At 39.8% G+C, this 22,214-nt stretch overlaps 1 protein-coding gene across 1 annotated transcript in view; it reads left to right on the forward strand.

The window, feature by feature from the left end:
• hcn4 (hyperpolarization activated cyclic nucleotide-gated potassium channel 4) overlaps positions 1 to 22,214 on the forward strand; it is a 78,967-nt gene that overhangs the window by 7,358 nt on the left and 49,395 nt on the right. The window contains exon 2 of the mRNA XM_059358685.1: positions 16,338 to 16,761. Within this exon, the coding sequence (XP_059214668.1) occupies positions 16,338 to 16,761 (424 nt within the window). The remainder of the gene's footprint in view (positions 1 to 16,337; positions 16,762 to 22,214) is intronic.

Raw genomic sequence — 22,214 nt, forward strand, 5'->3', positions numbered from 1 at the left:
GAAATGTCGCATGTCCTTCCCGCGCCACCATCCTCTGCACTGCAACATCAATTTATAATCTCTCCAGGTGGATACACAGCACTAGTCAGCCAAGCGTTTTTTCTCTTTAACACATTTCAGTGTCAAATGTATTTCTGCTGCCACTGGACAGATGTGATTATTGCCCCACTGACCAGAGGTAAATATGTCAGTTTCACTTATCTCAGCGGTGCAGGGTGGTTGATGGAGGAGATATATATGGGAATTATATATTTCAACAATTTATCACCTTATAGTCGAGTCACATTTGAAGTACCTTGTGTGTGACATACAGAGACCTCTGTTGACCTTTCTGTATTCCTGTTCATACATTATGCTTCTATGGCATAATTTTAGCGCTGGTTTAGAAAAGAGAATAGAAAAAAAAAAAATATATATATATATATATAGTGCCCACTCTTTTCCACTCAACACATTCTCCTGAAAGAGTTTGTTGCATGGGAATTTGATATCCGACAAAATATGACAGGTGATGACCGCGTTTTAAACTGTTGTTCATTCTGTGAGACGGAACTGTCTTGTTAGGTTTAGGAACCAAAACTACTTGTTCAAGGTTAGGAAAAAAGACAAGGTGAAGGTTATAAAAAACTACTCTCATAAATAACTTCCAAAAGGACATGAACAGGACATAAACATCACTCTACCGGTCCATAGGTTGAAAGCGAAACTGAATTAGACAAGTCAAGTGAAGGGCCACACATTGGACAATTGAATTAAAATGTTAAACATTGTGCTAAATGATGTTAAACTACATGAATACGGAAGACATTGCAGATTATTTTTCTGTGTCAGACATTTATTCTAATATTTACAATTGATGAACAAACACATTGTCTTATACATGAATACATTAATGTCTGTTCTGTTGAGAATGAATTATAGCTGTGAGATATTTATGAATGACAATGTGTCAACAATGTAATTTAGCCTAATGGGAACAATTCAATTCAGGACCATCAAACTCATGTCTGATTTTGAAGTACACAGCACAGAGGATAAATGTTTATCCATCAACCAGTAGTGGTGTATCTGCCGGTGTGGCAGATCGACACATCAGGGTAGCCAGCGTTACGTTAGTCAGGCCTACATTAGTTACATTAGTCTGTCAATAGACATCCCCCCCTATGTTGGAGGTAAATAGCAGGACTCATTATAGTCGGGGTGGCAGGGTGGGGGGTCGGCTGGGGGGTGGCGCTGTTGTCCTTTGAGGTCGTCTTGGGCTAGATTGAGATGGTTCAAGGGCCGGGGAAGTATATAGCCCAAATGTGAGCTATAGGGTTATCGGAGACAATTTAAAAAGAAAGCTATATTTCAGTGGATTTATTTTTCATAAGAAATCCAACGTGCTATTTTCTGAGAACAGCTGGTCCACTTAGCTCATGCAGGAGAGAAAACAGGTTACAGGATTTGTGAGCAACTGATTGTAGCTCTGTGTAGACAAACACTGAATTCACCAGTGATGCTGCACTGTATGCTTCTGTTTTGGCCTATGGCACAGTAACAATTATTTTTCTTCAAAACAGGCCTATTGGTTATAAATCTAATTTTACACATTTACTTTTAATTTCAAGTTGACATTAGACATGTAATCTGCAGAAAAACAATCAACATCAACACAGAATATACAGTAGGTGTAATCTTCCAATGATACCCAAGAGGGCATTCTTTACTTTGATTACAGGTGCTGCAGGGATTCAGCCTTCTGCTTCACCATCTGACTCATAACCATGCTAAAGAATTATGTAGTTGGTATTATTGCTTTGATCCATGTGCAGTGACTAAAGAATTTATTGCACATAAAAAAATAAAAACTTTCAAAAGAAGAAATGACTTGGTTGCCGGCAATCAAGAAAGCAAAATCTTTTTATGAGAATTTTCAGCATGGTTGGAATAAATAATTAACATTGCTTTAGTTAAAATACCTCTTGAATGCTATTGATTCTCTCTGATGTCTTCTATTCAGTGTCCAGGCACGCTATTCATACACAGACCTGGGTAAAATAATGTTTGCAACTATTTCTCTTGGTTTCTGTGCATGTCGGGAGCCAGATGGCTGAGGTTTGCTAATTTGAATGATTCAACGAGAGTGCGAAACACTCACATTATAAGGCAGCCCAGTGCATCATGTTTCTCACCTGGGACACAAAACGATCTGATATATGAAAGCCCATCCATTTATCCCACATGCAGAAAAATATAAACTCCTTTATTAGTTGCAAACTATATTTGGGCTCTGATTTGTCTTGTGTTTGTTTAAGAGTAGAGTGACCAAATCTCCTCTTCCCTCTTGTTGACCTCTGCATGCACGCTGCAGCCCCAGTCTCCTCACACAGATTCTGCTATATCCAGTGCATACAGGTTGACCTTTTCAGCCCTGCCTGTGTCCCAGGTGGATTCTCACACCTCCTGTTTCTCTGAAATTGGATTGCTTTTTTCCCTATCAGCCTCGATAGGAAGTGGTCAAGATGTCAAACAGGCACTGATATGCTGTTTCAGACCGTGGACGCAATATGAGATACACCACATTAAAAATGTACTTACATTTAATGTAGGCCACTCACCATTACAAAGTCAGCTTCTCAGACAAGTTCTATTTAGTTTGGAGCCCATTAAAACATGTACCACCAACAATAATTAGTCAAACCTGCAGGTGACTCGGACCTAGGGAACCTTTTGAGACACATTTGAATTTCAACCACATGGACCAGGATTTAGGGGGACTTTTTTTTTTTTTTCAGGTGTGTTTGACCCCCCTAAAAGGCCCTGGCTGGGGGATAGTTCTTTCTCAAAGTACATTCGGGTGGGGTTTGCAGGGATGACTGCCATTGATTGGTCAAACACACACAGCACAGCTGCTTCAACACGGAAGTACTCTCGTATCAATTTAGGACAATTTTAGGAAGAGGGGGGGATCAGTTTTTGTTTTTGTTTTTTTAAAAAGAAAGAGATTGATCATGTGAGTGAGCTCTGGTAAAAGAGAGCAAGGTAAAAAAATAAAAAAAAAGGGCCAGTGAATCCGAAATAAAACATTATTTTCTGATTGTTTCACAGCATTTCACATGCTAAACCACAAATACCAGATGATTTACTGTTGAGACATGCATCAGCCACTTAAATACTAATTAGGAGTAAATGTCTTCGCAGTGAGACAAAAGCTTGGGTTTTTTCTTTCTTCAACTTATTTGTCCGATGAACACTGAACTGCAGACTATGTGTTGACCCCTGCAACCACCAGCACCAGTCCCATTTCATGTTGCTTCTTCATACATCTGCAGACCAATTAACCTAATCTTTGCAGGTCTTTAGACCTCCATGGAAACACAGACAAAAACAAGCAGAAGGGAGATTTTAGTTCCTTAATGGTAGTCCTTGGACTAAAATTACCAGGAAGTTCTTGGTTAACACACAGGTCATGTGCCCTTAAAGAGATAGCCTTGTGCCAAGACTGTCATTACATTTCATTCTTCGACATCTCCATCATCTCTGTTTTTATGACCTTCCAATGATCCTATCACTATTATCTAATTCTCAAGCTATCTGTGTGCAGGAGGATGGTATTTTCTTAGACAACCTCTCGAGGTGCACTCTGTAAGAATGTATAGAAGGCTAAAGCGCTTTGGAAACAGTGGGGTTTCCACTCAGAGAGGACCAGAGTCCAGTGCGCTGAATGAAGAACTCTGTGTGTGGCTGGCGTGATTCACAGGAAACACTTCCCTTGGATCAATGTGTTTGGCCTGGCCCTGCCACACGCTGCGTGTCTCCAAGACTCAGACAAATGGCTGGATTATGAGACATGCAGTAGTGAGAGACAGATTGTTCCTTCTCCTCTGCTGTGGGGGGGACTCCTGATTTATCTCCACCATCTCCATAGTCGATAGCATGTCCTCGTTTTGCCCACACCAGTTTTGGTTATACCAAGTTGCCCGTTTGATTTAAGAGGGAGGCAGCAGCAAAGCTGGTGTGTATAAATCCAACCCTGACCCTGTTTAGCATGTACAATCGAGAAATTATAGAGCTAACAAATAAACATGATAAATCCTGCCCTGTTTGGTTTAACAGTCAGATAAGCCTCCGCTTTTGCTTACTCACGCAGACCAGCAAAAATCAGCTAAACTGCATCTCCTTTCCAATTTGATTTGATTTCATGCTCCGAGTGTCTTCTTAGTGAGGCTTTTCCATCAGCTTTTAAGCTGTATTAATTTTGGTTTCATTCACCTCTACTTTTGTGTAATGTTGCTCAAAACAACAGTGTGGGAAGAAAAGTAAGGACCCCTATTTGCAGTCGACCATGCTGACGTAGATCCCTCCTCATATACTTGCCTCTCTGGGAAGAGAGTCTCATTTTCTCTCACTGTTTCCACATTTCTCTCCCCTTATTTTTTTTTCTTTCTGCTCCATTTGCTGATTACAGCACCTGCAGTGGTGAAGATAATGGCCCGGTACTGGTGCAGCCCAGTATAAGGGCATGAGGTGATGTTGTACAGTGTGGTCAGCTACTGGTATTATAGACATTACATTATCTTAGCACTTCATCTATGTTAAGAGAAAGCCCGTCTTTCTCTGGCTCTGGCTCTCCCCTGTCTAACAGAGCGGTGAACTGGCGGGGGGAGGGGGGCACTGGCCAGTGCTTCCTCTGTCACACTCTGTGGCTGGCTGACAGGGGACCCCTTTGACATGACCCTAAGGACCTTGGGGGAGATAACAAGGCATCATGATAAAACACAGATGCAATTAGTGGCAGGATGACAGTCCACGAAGCTGGAGTGTAGAAACTGGCACATGCTAGTAGGATAAGTGCATGCTGATGGAACCGGCTGGTGAGCTTTGTGTCCTCTCCGTGTCTTCGACAGTACAATCCTGCCACTCACCGTCCCTCTATTTCTTTCCTCACAGACGGCGTATTTATTTTCTGACCACTGACTACCTGTATGCAGTTTTTTTCCTCTGAGCAGATAGGTGGCAGGTTGCGGTCTGGAAAGCTGTGAAGGACTCTGCAGAGACAAGGACGGGGATACTGAGTAAGAGCTCGAAAAGGCCTCTCCAGAAACAGCCGGAAAAAAATAAAAAAGCAATCCCACTGGTATGAAAAGGGGACAGACTTGGCTCCTTCAGAGCATTCTTCTCAGTGAGCTCCCTGATTACATCTGGTCAGTTTGCAAAGTGGCTTTGGTGATTTCATGATTTAGTCAGAGCTCCTAAGTGCACACTTCTGAGCTATTCAAACATCAGGGCAAGTTTAGGCTGGACTTATTTCAATGAGTGGATCTGGGGCATATTTCTGAGTGACTGGGATGGACACTGGCATTTAGAGAGTTTCCCCACGATGGTTAGCATGGCACCAGACCTGTGAATCACTGCCCACATCTCCAATTTTAAACAAAGATAAAATGGAAAAATAAAAATAAATGAAGTGAATATTACACTACTGAATGGTTTAAATCCTATTAAACCAATAATATAGATCATCATTAAAGTAATGTGCTGTGTTTGTGTGAAAAAATGTGCATGAAAAAATTGTTGTCTATAATTTAATGGTTTGATTCTGCAAACTGTCTTTTTAATTTAGAATTTCCTGTTGTCAATTGTCAATTGTTAGTTGTCATCAAATGATAATGATTAGAGATGGTCCGATATTATCTTTTTCTTCCTGATACTTATTATGATCATTTGTGTATTGGCTGATACCTAGTAAAGATCCAATCCTAATGGGTTAAAAAAATATATATTGCGTAATTGCTGGCACTAAATCACTGAATTGCTTTTTTTCTGTTCAGGTTGTTAGGTTGTTACTACATAGTCTTTTACAAGTCCAGAGTTTAATACAAAAATTACAAATAACATCAGCACAATTTTTTGAATTCAGTATCAAAACTAAATGTATTTGTAACCCTTTACACATTTTTATAGAATATTACTCTGGTTTCATCACTAACAAGTCGATAGTAGTTTGTCAATTTTGAGCCAATTTTAGATTGTACTTTTTTATGTAAAAAGTAATTAGTATGCGTCAAATGTAGTAGAGTACAATATTTTCCTCTCAGATGTAGTAGAGTAGAAGTATAATAGAAGAAGTAAAGTACAAGTATATCAGTACTGTTCTTAAGTATTGCTCTGTCTGGCATTGCTGATTGGGAAAATCCCAGGATGAGCTGGCCTGTCCAGGTCACATTTACTGTCTGCATGTTGATGTGGTTGGTCACGGCAGGTCATTTCATTTTCTTTATTATCACTGTTGATTTTCCTTACCGACATTTTGGCTATTCCACTCAAACAACAACAAACATGTCTGGAGGTGACAGTATAGGCCGTTTGTCTTCTTCTTTTGTTTAATGGCAGGTGGCTACTAGTGTTTAAGTTGCAGTCGAGCCCCTCCTCCTGGTGTATTGGTTGTTCAATTACATCGAACAATTGTGGAACATGTGTTTTATTTCTATAAAGGAAAATAATATTGAGATATTTAAAATGTCTAAGTCTAAATTGATTTGTACAGGCTTGTTTTCCTGCTGTGCTAAGAATAATTACTGGTGTAAAAGCTAATAACCGAGATTTCAGTTGTTGTAAAAAAGTCCTCTTTGATTCAAAAGATCCATCAATCAATTTCAAAATCATCTCATGCTCCACTTTGGATTTTGATGCTTGTGCACCTTCTTCTTTCACATTGATCAGTACTTACCTTAAAGGGGTCAGACGTCTATTTATTAGAAAACGTTCTGCTGCAGCAGATGTGACATTGTCTAAAGCATTGTCTTTCTCTTGGCTGTGTTGAATAACAGTCCTAGACAGAGCTTTAGAAGGAAAAGAAAACTATGTACTTGTACCCTTACTTTCATGTTCTCCCATAGAACTACTTGTAATCTTATTTCTGGATCTCTTTTAGCGGTGTTAGGTAAGGTTGACTCCTCTCAGTTGATTTTGCCTCTCCTCTCTATAGGTATTTAGTAAACCCCTCTGTTTTCTCGTAGCCTAAGGTTGGGGAGATTTGCCTCTACCTCTGATGAAATCTTCTTAGCCTAGGTTTGATAAAACAGCGTGCCTCACCTAAATATAGCCACCTGCGACTGCACAGCACCAGTGTCAGTGATGTGCTTGCAGTGTGCCTGCTGGCTGTGCTTGGCAAAGACAGCGCCGTTATGACAGTTCATTGGAGCGGGTGACAACAAAAATAGGATTAACCCTTTTAACCTGATTTTTTTTCCTCCTCCTAGACACTTAAATCTTGCAGCGTTTGCAGACTGGCTTGTTTAAACCAATGAGCTGCTCTTTTATGGGCCAATACACAGGCATCTTTTTGTTGTTGTTACAGATGTTGTTGTCCTGTTAAGTGTGACAGGCTTTATCATAGATTACCTCTTCCTTTGGCTAAGTATAGCTTATGTAAAATTAAGTGATTTTTTTTTCTTTCTCACAAGAGCCTTTCATGCTTAATTTCCATTCAATCCTCCTCATTTATTCATTCTAACATGCCAGTGGACTTAATGAAGCCGTGGCTCTGTCAGTTGTGTTTTTAGTTTAACTGCATTGAGAACAGGTTGAGTTCAATTGGTGCTACTACAGCGACTTCAGATTTGCTCCAAGCAATAAAGTGAATGGTGACATAATGAAATGAAGTAATAAGTAACCAGAACTGTGGCTTTAAAAATTAAGGAGACATTTTAATTGGAAATTATAGAACATTACACTAGTCTGTTAAACTTGGACATCAGTATAACCTCTCATAGCAGTGGAGTGGTTACTCAAAGGCAGTTTGGTCCTTAACCAGCTTCAAACAGTTTTAAGAGACAACAGATTTTGTTTCGGACAAGTTGGATTCAAACAAGTTTGTCCTCACAAGAGAAATGACAGCTAGGGTCATTTCAGTTGTTAATTTCTGTTTACATTTTCAAAAGCTACTCCTTTGGGTAATACAAAGCTCAACATTGTTTTACCCCCTTGAAATAACTTCTACGTCAGAGGCTGGTGTTAATGATGAGGTGCATAAACTCTGTCACTTTGACACCAGACACCATAACTTATGTCCTGTCTACTACTGATGTTGTTAGGGCGGCTGCAGGCAGCAACCTCCAGGTCTGAGCAGTGAGGCTTCTGTTTTTGTTTCTGAAACCAAGCTGGTGACAGATGAAAAGAAAGATGGCGATGACAGTGACGCTGAACTTGATGCTTCAAATAGGCAGTCCACAAACCAACGGGTGAAATCACGGTCACTATGTCCATTATTTATATACAGTCTATGGGTGGTTGTGGTAGATCAGTCGTCCTCTGATCGGAAGGTTGGTATTTCGATCCCTGACCATGGCAGCCTACATGTCAACATGACAAGTATCTTTGGGCAAGATACTGAACCACAAATTGCTCCTGATGCTGTGTTTATCGGTGTGTGAATGAATTCCTGATGGTGGCAGCAGACACCATTAGGGTAGCCTCAGTCACTAGTATGAATGTGTGTGTGTGAATGGGAAAATGAGCTCATTTTTTAACTATGAAAATGACATCTCTGTAAACGTACCCAAGTCATTTTAGTTGACCAAATAAAAGTTTGAACATAAAATATCTTGCTTTTGTACTGTATTCAATTGAATATAGGTCACAGTGTCCCACTCATTGTGAGTGTGAACTGGAATGTAGTGGCCATAAATGAAACTGGGTCTTTGTGCAATGAACATGACAGAATTTTCTAGTGACACCCACAAACAGGGCAGTAAATCACTCAAAAGGGAAACTGCTTTCTCTTACAATAATAGATAAAATTCAATCATGTAATCAGCCCATTTACAGTGCACACAGTGTTGGCTGGAGCCATGGTGAGAATGCTGCCTGGGAGCACCCACTGCTCTTCTGCTGCTCCCATTCAGTCAGTGTGTTGCAGAATAAAGGGAGGCACTGTTAAATGCTGTCTGTCACTTGTACCTGACATAACAGATGATAGCTTGCATGCTATATGCCATCACTCTCCCAGCATGGCAGCCAATAGATAGACACCTCTACAAGGGAAATGTAAACAAGTGCACACACGCATGCATGCACAAATATAAATAAATAGCACCTCTATATGCCCTGTATGTGCAGGACTATATATACCCAATTCTTGTTTCCCTTGTGCCCCATCAATTTAAATATAGGCTACTCTGAGAGGTAAGTGTGTGTCCATCTCTGGCTGTTTGTGGTGGCTCTCACACTCCCTTTCAGGTAGCCTGGCTGGCAGGGTGAGGAGAATGAGAGAGGCTTATCGTGTAGTCAGATGCACTCTGAGGGTGACAACATGTTCCTGCCGTCCCTGGTCACCCCACCGGAGAGCGGAGTGGGCTGTGCCTCTGTCCCTACAGACAGCAAAATGTCAGGGCTCCCTTCATCAGTACACTGAACTCTCAGCACCACAACAAGTTAGGTGTGAGCTACTCTGTGGAACTCTTTTTCTCAATGTTTCCAGTGTTTCTCTGCCTTGCTGGGCCTTAGCTTTTTAGTCTAATTCAGTGCCAGCAGTGTTCCCAGAGATCACATAATTATTCAGACTCACACACATACACTCTGGCCATGTTTGTCCAGAGATTGCGATTATATCTTTTTTTGTCAAATGTTTTTTGTTTTTTATGTAGCACATTTTCACATTTCTATTTATTGCGACTAAATGCTAGCTAAAAGATGGATTCATGTTAAAAAGAAGTTATGAAAAGTCAAGTAATCATAAGTTAATTCGTTTTTCATTGTCATTCATACAAGAAGTCTGTAATTGTTGCTTTTTCTTCTCTGAAAAAGTAAAATATAACTGTAACAAATGAAATGTTTCTCTCTCCCCTGATACCTGGGATTTTCACCTTCACATCACCACTGCTAGGTCACTGCAGGTTTGCTTTCATTTTATTTTCAAGACAGGTGGTATACCACCACCCAGCGTGAGTCAGTGATTTGGGATGCGTACAGAGATATGGGATTGTTTAATGCCTTTGAAATGTCCGCCTAACATCCCCCACTCGCCCAACTGTATTTATAGAACAATGTTCTTCTATGTCAGGGTCCCAGTGAATAATAAAACACAGTAAATGGATCCCTGCTATGTTTAGGCGGTCTGACCTCCATTAGGAGGCAACCACAAGAGTGAAAAGAAGAAATCATGGGCATTTACTCTACACATGCATGCACACACAGACACACACATGCAGAAACACAAACCTGTGAAACCACAGTGCACACATAAACATAAAACACTTCGAAGCCACAAGGATTCATACACAGCCCTTTGAAATTCTGCAACGACACTCAGTATGAGTGTGGATCAGTTACACACATTTGTGTAAGGGGTGTCCTCAAACTCTATCTGATTAATGGTTATATGATTTCTTCAACAAGTAGATCAATTTGATTAAAAAAAATCCAGTGGTATGACAAACGGTATTATGCTCTGATTTGTTTTTCTGTTGGTCATGTTGGAATATTTGGTGCATTTCCCTTCATATTTAGAAATATGCATTTTCACAATAAGCGTACAGCAGCTGTTGTTAATCTTACTAATCCCCACACTCCTATAACAAGTGAAGCTTACTCAAACAGGTGGTGGCAGTAGCTGTGTTCTGCCAGAGTGACGTCCAGAGGTCTTAAACAGCATTCTGTCTTGTTCTTTCTGCAAAGATGTAGAGGAGCTCTCCTCTGGCACTATTTTTTTTTTTTTTTACTGTTGTTTCTTCACTCTTTCATTTATATAGTATCATATAACTGAAGGTCCCACTTCTATGGATTTTCTTGTTCTTTCCTGGTGCTGAAAGATGTTGTTGAACTTAGATTGTATTTATTTTTATTAGCCAGGCTTGTGGTGTGGCTCACCTTCAGTTAGGGGTTTGTCTGGATGATCAGGTCCATTTCTCCTGTACTTTGGTTTATGACCAAATACCTGCGAAATTGCACCATCAGTCTCAGATGTACTGTGTGCCAATTAGCATATGTTACAATGGTAACATGCTAAGCTAAGATGGTAACCATAGACTGTATATAAATAATGGACGTAGTCACCGTGATGTCACCCATTGGTTTGTGGACTGGCCGTTGGAAGCCTCGAGTTCAGCGTTACACTCGTCGTCATCTTGCGTCGCCATCTTGCGTCGCCATCTTGTTTCCGATACGCGGAGCAGACCATAATTGGACTGTGGCGGAGCGAAAGGGAACTGACGACACTGACTACACGCCTCTCTACACCGGCAACCCGACTGAGAGAAGCCGCTGCTAATTCATGCTAGCATTAATTGAAGCATTAACTGGGATGTTAGTTTTGGCTAGCAAAAAAACCAACAAAATGTATGTTACTTACCTCAGAAAAATGAACAGTGACTCCTTGGAGTATCTGCTAGTTCAACCAAATACTGAACAAGACATATTTACTGAACTAAACGTTCAAATAAACTCATTAAGTGAAAATACAGTGTGAAAGTGTCCTGAAAACATTTTCTGAGAAGTTTTAAAATTTTGCACTGAAATGAATGGGCAGATTTTTTTTTGCAGCCAAACTTAGCACCCCCTGCTGGAATTTTCCGTAGAATACAGGCTTAAGGCACTTCCTGGTTGGCCTCCATGCTCAGACACGGAGATTCCCGCCTGATGGTAACTTGGTAAACATATCTGTGTAACAGTAGCATATTATCATCGTCAATGTAGGCATGGTAATCATGCTGATGTTAGCATATAGCTAGCAGCCTGTGTGAATGTAGACTTTTAAAAACATTTCTCATGAGATCAATGTCGTTCTATCACAATGTCGTGTTCAATTTTCAGCTCCACATAACAAAAAGCAATCAAGACAGAGCAGCCACAATAATTGGCTTGAAATCGTCCAGGTACTGGGATGCAGATAGTCATATAATAATATGCACTTGTATGTTGTGCACGGAACAACACGGCTAGCCACCTATTTGGGCTTGATTAGTAATGTATTGTATTATTATAGTTATTGCAGTATCACACATTACTGGGTGTTGGGGAACCAAATTGATAAGATGCCCCCCTTAATGGCAGCAAGGCAGCTCTGACCTGTGACCTGGAGGTTTTTGGACCAAAATACATCCTTGTTGCGAATCTTGTGGTTTTGCTCAAACAACTTGTATACACGTGAACATGTGCCAACCAAACAAATGGTGTATGTATATATATATATATATATATATATATATATATATATATATATATTTGAGCCATTTGCTATGACTCACATATTTTACATTACAATACATTTGTTTGGTCATGGAGTTTTCACTTTGTTTCATTGTCACTTAATGATAATGTGACCTTAAAACATGGATTTCCTAAGTCAAAGAGGTTTCAAGTCTCTGCTTTTTAGTGAAGTGAAAGGGAAGACCCATGATTGCCTGGAAGGGTAGAGTGGATTTCTATGGTTTGCTTCGGAAAACGGTTGTGATAGTATTGTGTAGAAAAGAAGCTGCACAAATGCAAAATACTGACATTGTCCTTTTAATATGAAAATAACTTTAATTTGCAGTTGAGTCATCACAGTTGATAGGCCACAAATATCAAAACAAAGGCAAGGATTTCCATCTGTTACTGAAAATGTGTGTGTGTGTGTGTGTTGGGGGGGGGGGCATCAAAATCACAGGCTATCTAGCATTTATAACATTAGAGAACATGGCAATATGAAGAACAAATGTCATTACCTATGTTTACGTTTCTTCCTTTGAAGTTTTTCTCCTCCTCATGGGCTTTCTGTCTTAACATGAGCGAACACAGTGGTGGCAAGGTCTGTCTAAATATAACTCCACTTGACAACAAGCTGGAACAGTAGATACCCTTTTACTTTGAAGAATTCCAATTACTGTCACCGTTTCCTCAGTGTGTGCATTTGTGCGTACGTGTGTGTGTGTGCAATAGACATGAAACTGTAATATGTGTCTGTTTATACTGTATATTTATGTATGCATGTGTAAGTGTGAGATACTCTTGTAAACTGTAATCGGAGCACATTACAACTCAAGCGGCTCCAACATACATTAGCAGCCTGTGTTCTTTTGCATTTCATTATTTATTTATTCAAAGTGTATATAGTGTGTGTATATATATATATATATATATATATATATATATACTTATATGTCTGTTCACAAATGTTTGTATTTTAGTCATTGAGACCTTTTGTATCCAAATGGAACCATGGCAAACGGTAACATGGATGATACAGTACTGGCCATCGTTTATGTCTTTGGTTTAGTCTCCATAATGCCTCAGTAATGGTGTTTAATCACTGTCATAGAAAGAAAATAGACACATTGTTAGCAAAAATTAGTATCTTTTCTATCAACATGGGACATCAGTGATCGTTGCAGCATCAATGGGAATATCAAAGTATAGTATGAGGGTAAAACTATTTGAAGTCGTTCCGCTTCATCACAAACTCTCAGAGGACTTTAAAGACAAAAGGCCATTTAAGATCTAACTGATTATCAATGAAAACATTAACTGTACACCCTCCAACAAAGCAAGCACAAAGCAAAGAAAAAGATACACAAGACTCTCAAGAAAATCTCACGAGGCAAGAAATGTGTATGTGTTTGCTCTGTGAGGCAGACATTATGCACCTGTACTGAGAACTAAATTTTTACTCAGCTTGACAGTGCATGGGCCAGAGGACTTTTAGGAACAGGCTGTGTCATTGTGTAAAGCGGCAGTTCATTGTAATGCCGTGAGTTATTTACTTCAACACACTGCGAATCAACCATGAAATCAATAGACATCAGCTGCAACAAGGAAGTGAAAGAGCAGTAATTACTTGCTGTAGACTTGCAAGCCTGTGGTAAAAAGGCATATCCTATCCTGGTTATGTATGTAGTATCCTTTCCTCCTTGTTTGTTATGACCCTGCTCTTGAAATTGGTTTTGTGCAGAGACAGATCTTTGTGGCCCAGCTAAAGGTGGGTGGGTAAATCATCCAACTCACTGGGCCAGTCCACCATGAAGAACCCCCTCATGGTGCGATCTATGGACTATCCAAGATATATCACCCTTAACACAAAAGAGCCAATCTGGATTCAATTACCAAGCCAGCAGAGAGTTCAATTTATATCCAAACTCTCAGGCCTGGAAGACGGACGAGGTCACAGTACAGTTTGTAATTAACAGTTAACCCTCATTGACCTTAGAGTTGTGATTTACAGTGCAAACACAAATAGCTTAAGCTGCCTTCTGGCATTGTACGGAGGTTACATATGTATAGGTAATTACACTATCATGACACCCTGTGTGTATATCTGCACGTCCACCACCCAAAGGTATCTAAGGCGAAAGAAGGTTTTCCATGATTCACACAGCGAGTCTCATCACTGGCTGCTGGTGCAGTTAGTCTGTGGTTAGACAGATAAACAATTTATTTATTTCTACTACATTTGCCCTGCAGTTGCAGTGTAGTGAGCTTGTGTTTTGTGGTAAGGCCATTTTCTAAAATCACTCTCAAAATATGAAATAGGATTAATTCATATGTGCTTGTGTTTATTTACAATGTCTTTACGTATGATGAACAGTATATATGATCTCAGTATTGTAGCTGCCTGATTTTAACAGAGGATCTAATGCAGGGGTGGGCAATTAATTTCCCCAAGGGGCCACATGACCAATACCATGAAGGTTGCAGGGGCCGGACCAAAACTCTGAACTAAATTCTGCTCAATATTAATTTAATCGCTTTATAAAATACAGTAAATTATCTGGTTTTGGGCTGCTACTGATAAGAATACATGTTATGATAAGACTGTTTATAATGATAAGACTGTTTATAATGTGGAGTAAATTACCTTTAGTAAGGTTCCTATTGGTGTTTTTGTGTTATATAGCTTATATTTTATAGGTGTTTTACAATGTTGTGATGCTTTTATTTTGAAAAGGTGCCGTCCAGCGTGAAACGGGTGCTTTCATTTTGAAAGGTAGTGACAGGAAATAACAGGTGGAACGGTTAAATGAAAAACGAACGGTAAATAATAACGAGTGCGTCGTAATTCATATAAAGTTGATATAAAGTATCAAAAAGGCTTCTATAGTGGCTGGCTGACAGGGCACAAGGTTTGGTAAAGTTCATTTTCTTCTGTCATATGTTTTAGTGGCTATATTTGTTGTCTTAACTATAGTAAAAGTGCTTGTTTGCTCAATTGCTAATGCTAATGTTTGTTATTGCTCTTACGGTGGATTCCCAATAGTGACCAAGGAATGTCTTATTTTTATTTTCATGGAGCTACGATTTAAAATAAATAAATAAATGCTACTAAAAAACATACATTCAAACCACAAAAACAATATAGAGCATGTATGTTATACAGTAAACCAGTAATTTATTAACTTTATGCAAAAAGCAATACGTGTTTTTGACAAGGTACCGAGGTAACTCGGGTAACTCAGATATACGTAAATCGCCTTCAAAATAAAAGCACTGCGGCTGTATTGATTTCTTATTTCTGGGTAACCTCATGCGGGCCGGACCAGGACAGCCAACGGGCCGGATGGGGCCCGCGGGCCGCCCAATGCCCAGGTCTGATCTAATGCATTCCTGGTGTCATGAAAGGAAAAGCACAGGTGTTACTAACGTTAATGTGAGGTATCTCAGTAAGCCAGGACAGTAAGTCAGCTCGAACAATGCTAGGATGTTGATAATGAATAATAGAATGCAACCATCATGAATGTTAAATTTTCACTTTTACTACCGTAATATGTAAATGTCTTCTATACTATAGTGGTTAAATCTAACTGGCACAATAATAACACATTGTTCTGTTAACATTTACATTTACTACACTATACAAGGTGCCTTTATTTAGATCCCAACCAAAGACTGTATTGAGATGGACAAATGCAATAAAAAAGGTGTGTGTGATATCATGATTGACAGCTGGAATTGACTCACGATTGGTTCGGAGGGTGATTGGGCGGGATCTAGATACCACAGCTCCACCAGCCTATCACTAACTGTGCAGACTACTGCTCCAAATGACATCATCAGCGCAAGTTGACAGCACCCATATGGCTTCAGCTTTGTACAGTAGCAGGAAGAGGAGAAGCGTCATCCAATCCTTTTAAAAAATGGCTGCTCTCCTTTGGAAGGTGTTTTGCTATACAGTATTCACAGTATGATGCAAAGAGATGTACATACAGTTTGTATAAGATTCATCATGCAGTTCATATGGAATGACAGAAGACGACTGTTACCCTCTAACTAGGCAGAATGTTGTCAATAGTTAACTAGATAATTTTACTGTATTCTGACTTAAGAATTCTTTCTCTCACCATCCTATTGTCATCCTGCCTTTCTCCATTTTTCTCTCAAATTAGGTTTTACTGGGACTTGACCATGCTGCTGCTGATGGTTGGCAACCTCATCATCATCCCCGTGGGCATCACATTCTTCAAGGATGAGCACACGCCCCCCTGGATCGTGTTTAACGTGGTCTCTGACACGTTCTTCCTCATGGACCTGGTCCTCAACTTTAGGACGGGCATCGTCAAAGAGGACAACACAGAGATCATCCTGGATCCGCAACAGATCAAGATCAAGTACTTGCGGAGCTGGTTTGTGGTGGACTTTATCTCCTCCATCCCTGTGGACTACATCTTCCTTATTGTAGAGACGCGTATCGACTCAGACTTCTACAAGACGGCGCGCGCCTTGCGGATTGTCCGCTTTACAAAGATCCTCAGCTTGCTGCGACTCCTGCGCCTCTCCAGACTCATACGCTACATCCACCAATGGGAAGAGGTAGGGAAGTTCACATCAGTGTGTTTAATGTGTGTATTAATTGTGCTCAGAGTACTGATTGTATGATGTGTGATTGGCAAACTAGATTCCCCAGATGTGGACAAGTGGATTCACACATAGAGGAAAAGTCAGTGACAGAGAAAATACCAAGGAAATCACAATAAATGACAATTATACAAATAGTATTCCCATGCTGGGTAGTGTGTTTGCAGGGCTCTGTACTTCCCTTTCCCCTGGGAAACCAATATGGAGAGATGCTGCTTCTGATTACATCCACCCTTGAAAGGAGTGAAGAGGCTCTCTAGCTGTACCCCAGTCACCAATAAGTTGATGAGGCCGGGATGTTGATTAGCATTTTCCCTCTGTGTGGCCATCCAGCTAGCAATGGGACCACAGAGCCCAGAGAGGCCTTGCTGTGACACAAGCATGATTATAATTGCAGCAATAATTAGAAAAGTTCACATTGCTTTCACTGGATGGATCTTGTTGTTCAGTCTCAGAGGTAAAAGGTGCAAAGTGAAGCATCAGAGTCTCAGCATGGAGTCAATGAGAAGACACTCCAATTGAGGATAATATGGGACAGTCAGGGCTGCTATCTTGGTCAGTCACAAAATAATAGAAAACACTGCGTGATTTAATAAATGCAACCCACGAGTAAGACTATTTCTTGGAGGCTCAGTGCTTCAAACTAAACTGCTGTTTGTCATTCCACATATCTTCCCGAAAAATAATCAAAGCCCCCTACAAGCTTGTATTTCTGTGAGATTATGGCAGTGCAGGATGAAGGCTTTAGTTCAGGGTTTAGTGTCTTGATGAAGAGTGCTTTGACACAAGAAGTGTACATGGTCATAATACAGATGTTATATTGCTTTGCTGAAATTCACACTGTTGTTGATGTCAGGGATCAAAGCAACCTTTTAAGTTACCAGTCCATTTGTGTACCACCAGGCCCAGAGGCCATTTACCAGACAGGTTTAGCACGCAATCTAAGCAGCCCATACATCTTCATCATACATCTAAAAGCCAATAATGTTTTATATTATCAAGTTTTCTAAGTAAAACCCATAGACTGAATGAAACATGGACGTAGTCTCCGTGACGTCACCCATAGCTCTCTAAAGAGCCATTGTGAAGGTCAGTGTGGTGGCTGCGACCTTCACTGTCTTGGCAGTCAAAGAGGAGGAGCGGGGTGAGCTGCGGCAGGCTGAATGAAGCCTGTTTGCTGAGACATGCCACCTGTGACAGCACCCACCTGTCACTCAGAAAGGCCAATAATATATATTTTTTGAGTTACATAAAAATGAGTCCCTGAGCAATTGTCATAAACGGGCAAATAAAATAAATCCTTTCTACCAGGCTGTAAACATGTTTATTGCTGCTGTAAAGTTGGCCATTTTAACATGGTGGTCTCTTGGGATTGACTTGCTTTTGGAGCCAGCATCAAGTGGCCATTAGTGGAACTGCAGTTGTGGACACTTCTATGTTTGCTTTATTTTACAGCTACAGACGTTACTTGTTAAAACCTATTGGTTTCAGTTTGCCTCTTCTTTCTAATTCTATCCCAGTTTTGATGATTATATATATTATTAATGGGAAAATACACAGTATTACTATAAAACTTTTGGAAAGTTCTGTTTCAGTATACATTTTTTTTTAAAACCTCTAAAAGCAAACCTGATTAGGAAATAGCTTCATTTGGCTTCAGTATTACTCAAGGGAAGGGCTGTTTGCCTTATTCAAAACAATCATATTCGATTAAAACAATCCTTTTAATGTGAGATTATATGTCTCTTTGTGGCACCACTGATTGGAGCCTGTGTATGTAAGACCTACAAATACACATTTATTTGATTTTTACAGAAGAATACAAGCAAACTTTATAAATATAATGGAATCATTAACATTTTCAGAAATGAGATACTTGTCTTGACTGTGTTGACTTGACTTTAAATTAGACTGTTTCAGACTGTACAATGGGTTGCTCAAGGTCACATGAACAGTACCTAGTCATTTTATTTTGGTGTGGACTACTTTTGCCTTAATTTCACATTCACATAGTAACAACACTGTATTGATATCCATTATTTAGCCTGTTTACACACTGTTGTCAAAATGCCGTGTTGAGCTAGTCATTTAGTGGGTTCACCTGAGTGCATGACATTACGTAGACAATTAGAAAGGTTGAATAGCAAGCTGATTGCCAATCAAACCACAATATCCCAGACCTGCCCACAGGCATTCTGAAAAGCTCCTGGTTTTCAAACATTCAGCTGGCAGTCTGTGTAGAACAGTGTATATAAGTGTGGAGACATTAATCATGCAAGGCCCTGTGATGCCATTTCAAAGAGAAGAAAAGTTCAAATGAATCACTGGGGGAGAATCCCTTCGCCACCTTGTGCCTCCACGCATGCCTGCTGCCCAAAATGAAGACAGGGACACATGCAGTTGTGGCCAGCTTTCATTTGAATAGGGTGGACACAATGACAGTGAGCTGTCATGTTCAGCCTATGCAATGAGGCAACAAAGGCAGGAGAGGAGCGAGGAGGAAGAAGGAACTCAAAGGAAGGAAAAGAGAGACAGAAACAGCAGTGTAGCCTGCTGAACTAGCTTTAGACTCCAGCTATTGTTCGACTGTAATTGACCACCATTTCAGACTATTCCCGTTTTTGAAGGAACGGAAGACAGTAAGATTAGAAGAAAACAAAGAGCAAAAAAATTCATATTCATCATGTCATTAAAAAAAACTTTGCAGGACGGTGATGACTGCAGCATCTACAAATCACCGAAACAATGCGACAAAGAGAGGGGACATTATGCGCACAGAGCCAGCTGCCATTTACATGTTTTATGTGTGCGTTCGTGTGCATGTGTGTGTGTGTCTGTGTGTGTGTGTGTGTGTGTGTGTGTGTGTGTGTGTGTGTGTAAGGTTTGCTGATGAATGCTAGTTAGGCAGACAGAGTGAAAGGCCAGCTTTGCCTCAGTGCCAGAGTACTCCAGATGCAACCTCACAGAAATGTCATCTGTCACTGCAGAATAACTTGTCGCCAAGATCTCACCACCTGACTGACTTTTTGACTTTTCCTATTGACAGCTACACTTCAGACACTGTGTATGTATCTCATCGCCATTTCAGTATTACGGTAACACTTCACACCGACCCAACATCGATCTATTCATCGGCATATTGAGCTTGGGGGAGGGAATTTTTGCACTTTTATGCTATACTATCCTATAAATGTTTTATCCTTACATTTCCATAAGGGGTTTAACAGTACAGACGTCATGGTTTGGTTCATGCCCCAGAGTCACGGTTCAGCGAGAGGTCAGTACAACAGTAAAAGAAAAACTCAAATACATATGGATTCTGTTTCTTTTTTATTTATTTTGAAATGAGAGTAGTGCAAGGAGAGACAACGTCCTCTTTCTGGGGACTGAGGTAACATTTCGCCCAATAGCAACTTTAGATAACTATACGGTTGCTCATGAAGTTAGAATAAGATATTTTTTTTTACCTCTTTCCATGAAATGATTGTGACAATGAGATTTATTATTAACAGATAAAGTGTATCTGTATTCTCAAATCTCAATCTAATCAATTTAACTATTCTCTTTCAAACATATCACAGTGAAAATTAAACCACAATTAACAGAGAATTGTGTCTGAAATCAAAATTATTCCAACTTTATGGCTGACTGTGTATTTTTATTATGAAAACGAACATCTCAGACACTACAACATGAAAAAACACTTTCCCGAAAGACACCAGGTTATAGCAGGCTGTAGAACTGAAAAGCATCTCTTATGCTATAAAACAGAAAATATAAAATACATAGAGTATAAAAAAATACTAGAAAATTTCAGCAAAAAAGTTTGACGGTGTGCCAGAGTTTTGCAATATAGTCACATCCTTAATTTCCTTTTTCAATATATCAACTTTGTTGGGGATTCATAAATAACAGCCTTGGCCTGCATGTTTCCAGTTTCCACAAATACCTCAGGCTAAACTATTCTTTGCTTCGCATTGAGTACTTATTTCTTCTAATACTAATTGCTTCAAGACCAGCTTCTTGTTTTTTTATTACTTGTTACTTTGACATGCCGTATATTACGCATGTGGCTGCACTGCATGCATTGAACTGTGATAGTTTGATACGAAAACGCAAAGTGATACAGCCCTATTTTCCAAAGATAAATACACAATAATATACACTGAAAAGGATATTATTTCTCAGATTTTCCACAGAATTGAGGCAGGATTCTTGACACCATCCATGTGCAGTTTCTGTCCCTTGTAACATCACTGAATGCCATTCAGTGTTGCTTGCCACTCTAAATGTGGCGCTGTGATGAGGTGCACTTCTCTGACATGGCACAAGCTCCAGACCTGTAATGTCCTGATGTCCCCTCAAAGACAAAGCGGATTTATTTTACTCATATTTCCCAGGAATCTGCAAGCTATAAATAGTCATGCACAAATTCATTTGGAGTGTTATTGTTTGAGTTTCATTTCCTTCTCAAGAAGTCACACAGAGGACACTTCTTCCGGGGAGTGTTTAATACAGCTCAGTGAACTGTACTGCATGGTTTAATGCCTCGTAGAGTGATACTGTTGGGAACAAATTTTAAAATTAGAATCTTTTCTCATGTACTCTCTGCGGTGAATAAAGATTTTTAGGAATTCAGAACAAAGACGAAAAATGTATAAAACAATGTCAAATGCACTGAAGAGATGGATGATGGAGAAGCAATTCATTCCAAAATCAGGGACAAAACAGAGCTCAAGGTGACGTTCCTAAGGGGGGGTCGCAAAAGATTTCAGGGATGGGCACCAGACGGTCTGTTCTGAAGTTCTCAAAAATAGATTCACAAATCATCGTCACATACTCACCATAGAGCTGATATAGAAACATTTGTCAAAGGGTGACTGAGCTAATCATTTGCTTCACATCCTCACTCAAAATAATTTCACCAGTGTGACCTCGACTTTCACAGCAATAGGCCAGTCCAACACGTCATAAATCTGTTTCATAATCCTTTGGGGAGAGTTAGCTAACTCCCACAAGTAGTATCATCCTCGGTCATAGCGTCAGTATTTTATAAGTGAAATAACCGCATGTCTGAGAGACATAAAGGTGCTGAATGTACTGATGCCTCCTTTGGGCGAAAAAAAGAACATTATCTTTAGATAACCTGACATGCACACATATACATAAATAGTTAATCATGGGATGTACTGCGATCAATACATTAATTCCATTCATTGTAATGTATCATTTGTGTTTTCTTGCATGTCAGTCTGTGCGTGATTTTGCTGGCTTTGTTAAAATAGGGTACAGGGATTTAAGTCAAAAATATAGGCTGTAGTCATATTCTTCATCTGTGCCACCTTTTTAGAGGAGAAAGTTGCACTAAAATGTCAGATGTTTTTAACTCCTGGTTAGTCTGCATATCC

Source organism: Centropristis striata, chromosome 2 (genome assembly GCF_030273125.1).
Source record: "Centropristis striata isolate RG_2023a ecotype Rhode Island chromosome 2, C.striata_1.0, whole genome shotgun sequence".
NCBI classification, from domain to species: domain Eukaryota; kingdom Metazoa; phylum Chordata; class Actinopteri; order Perciformes; family Serranidae; genus Centropristis; species Centropristis striata.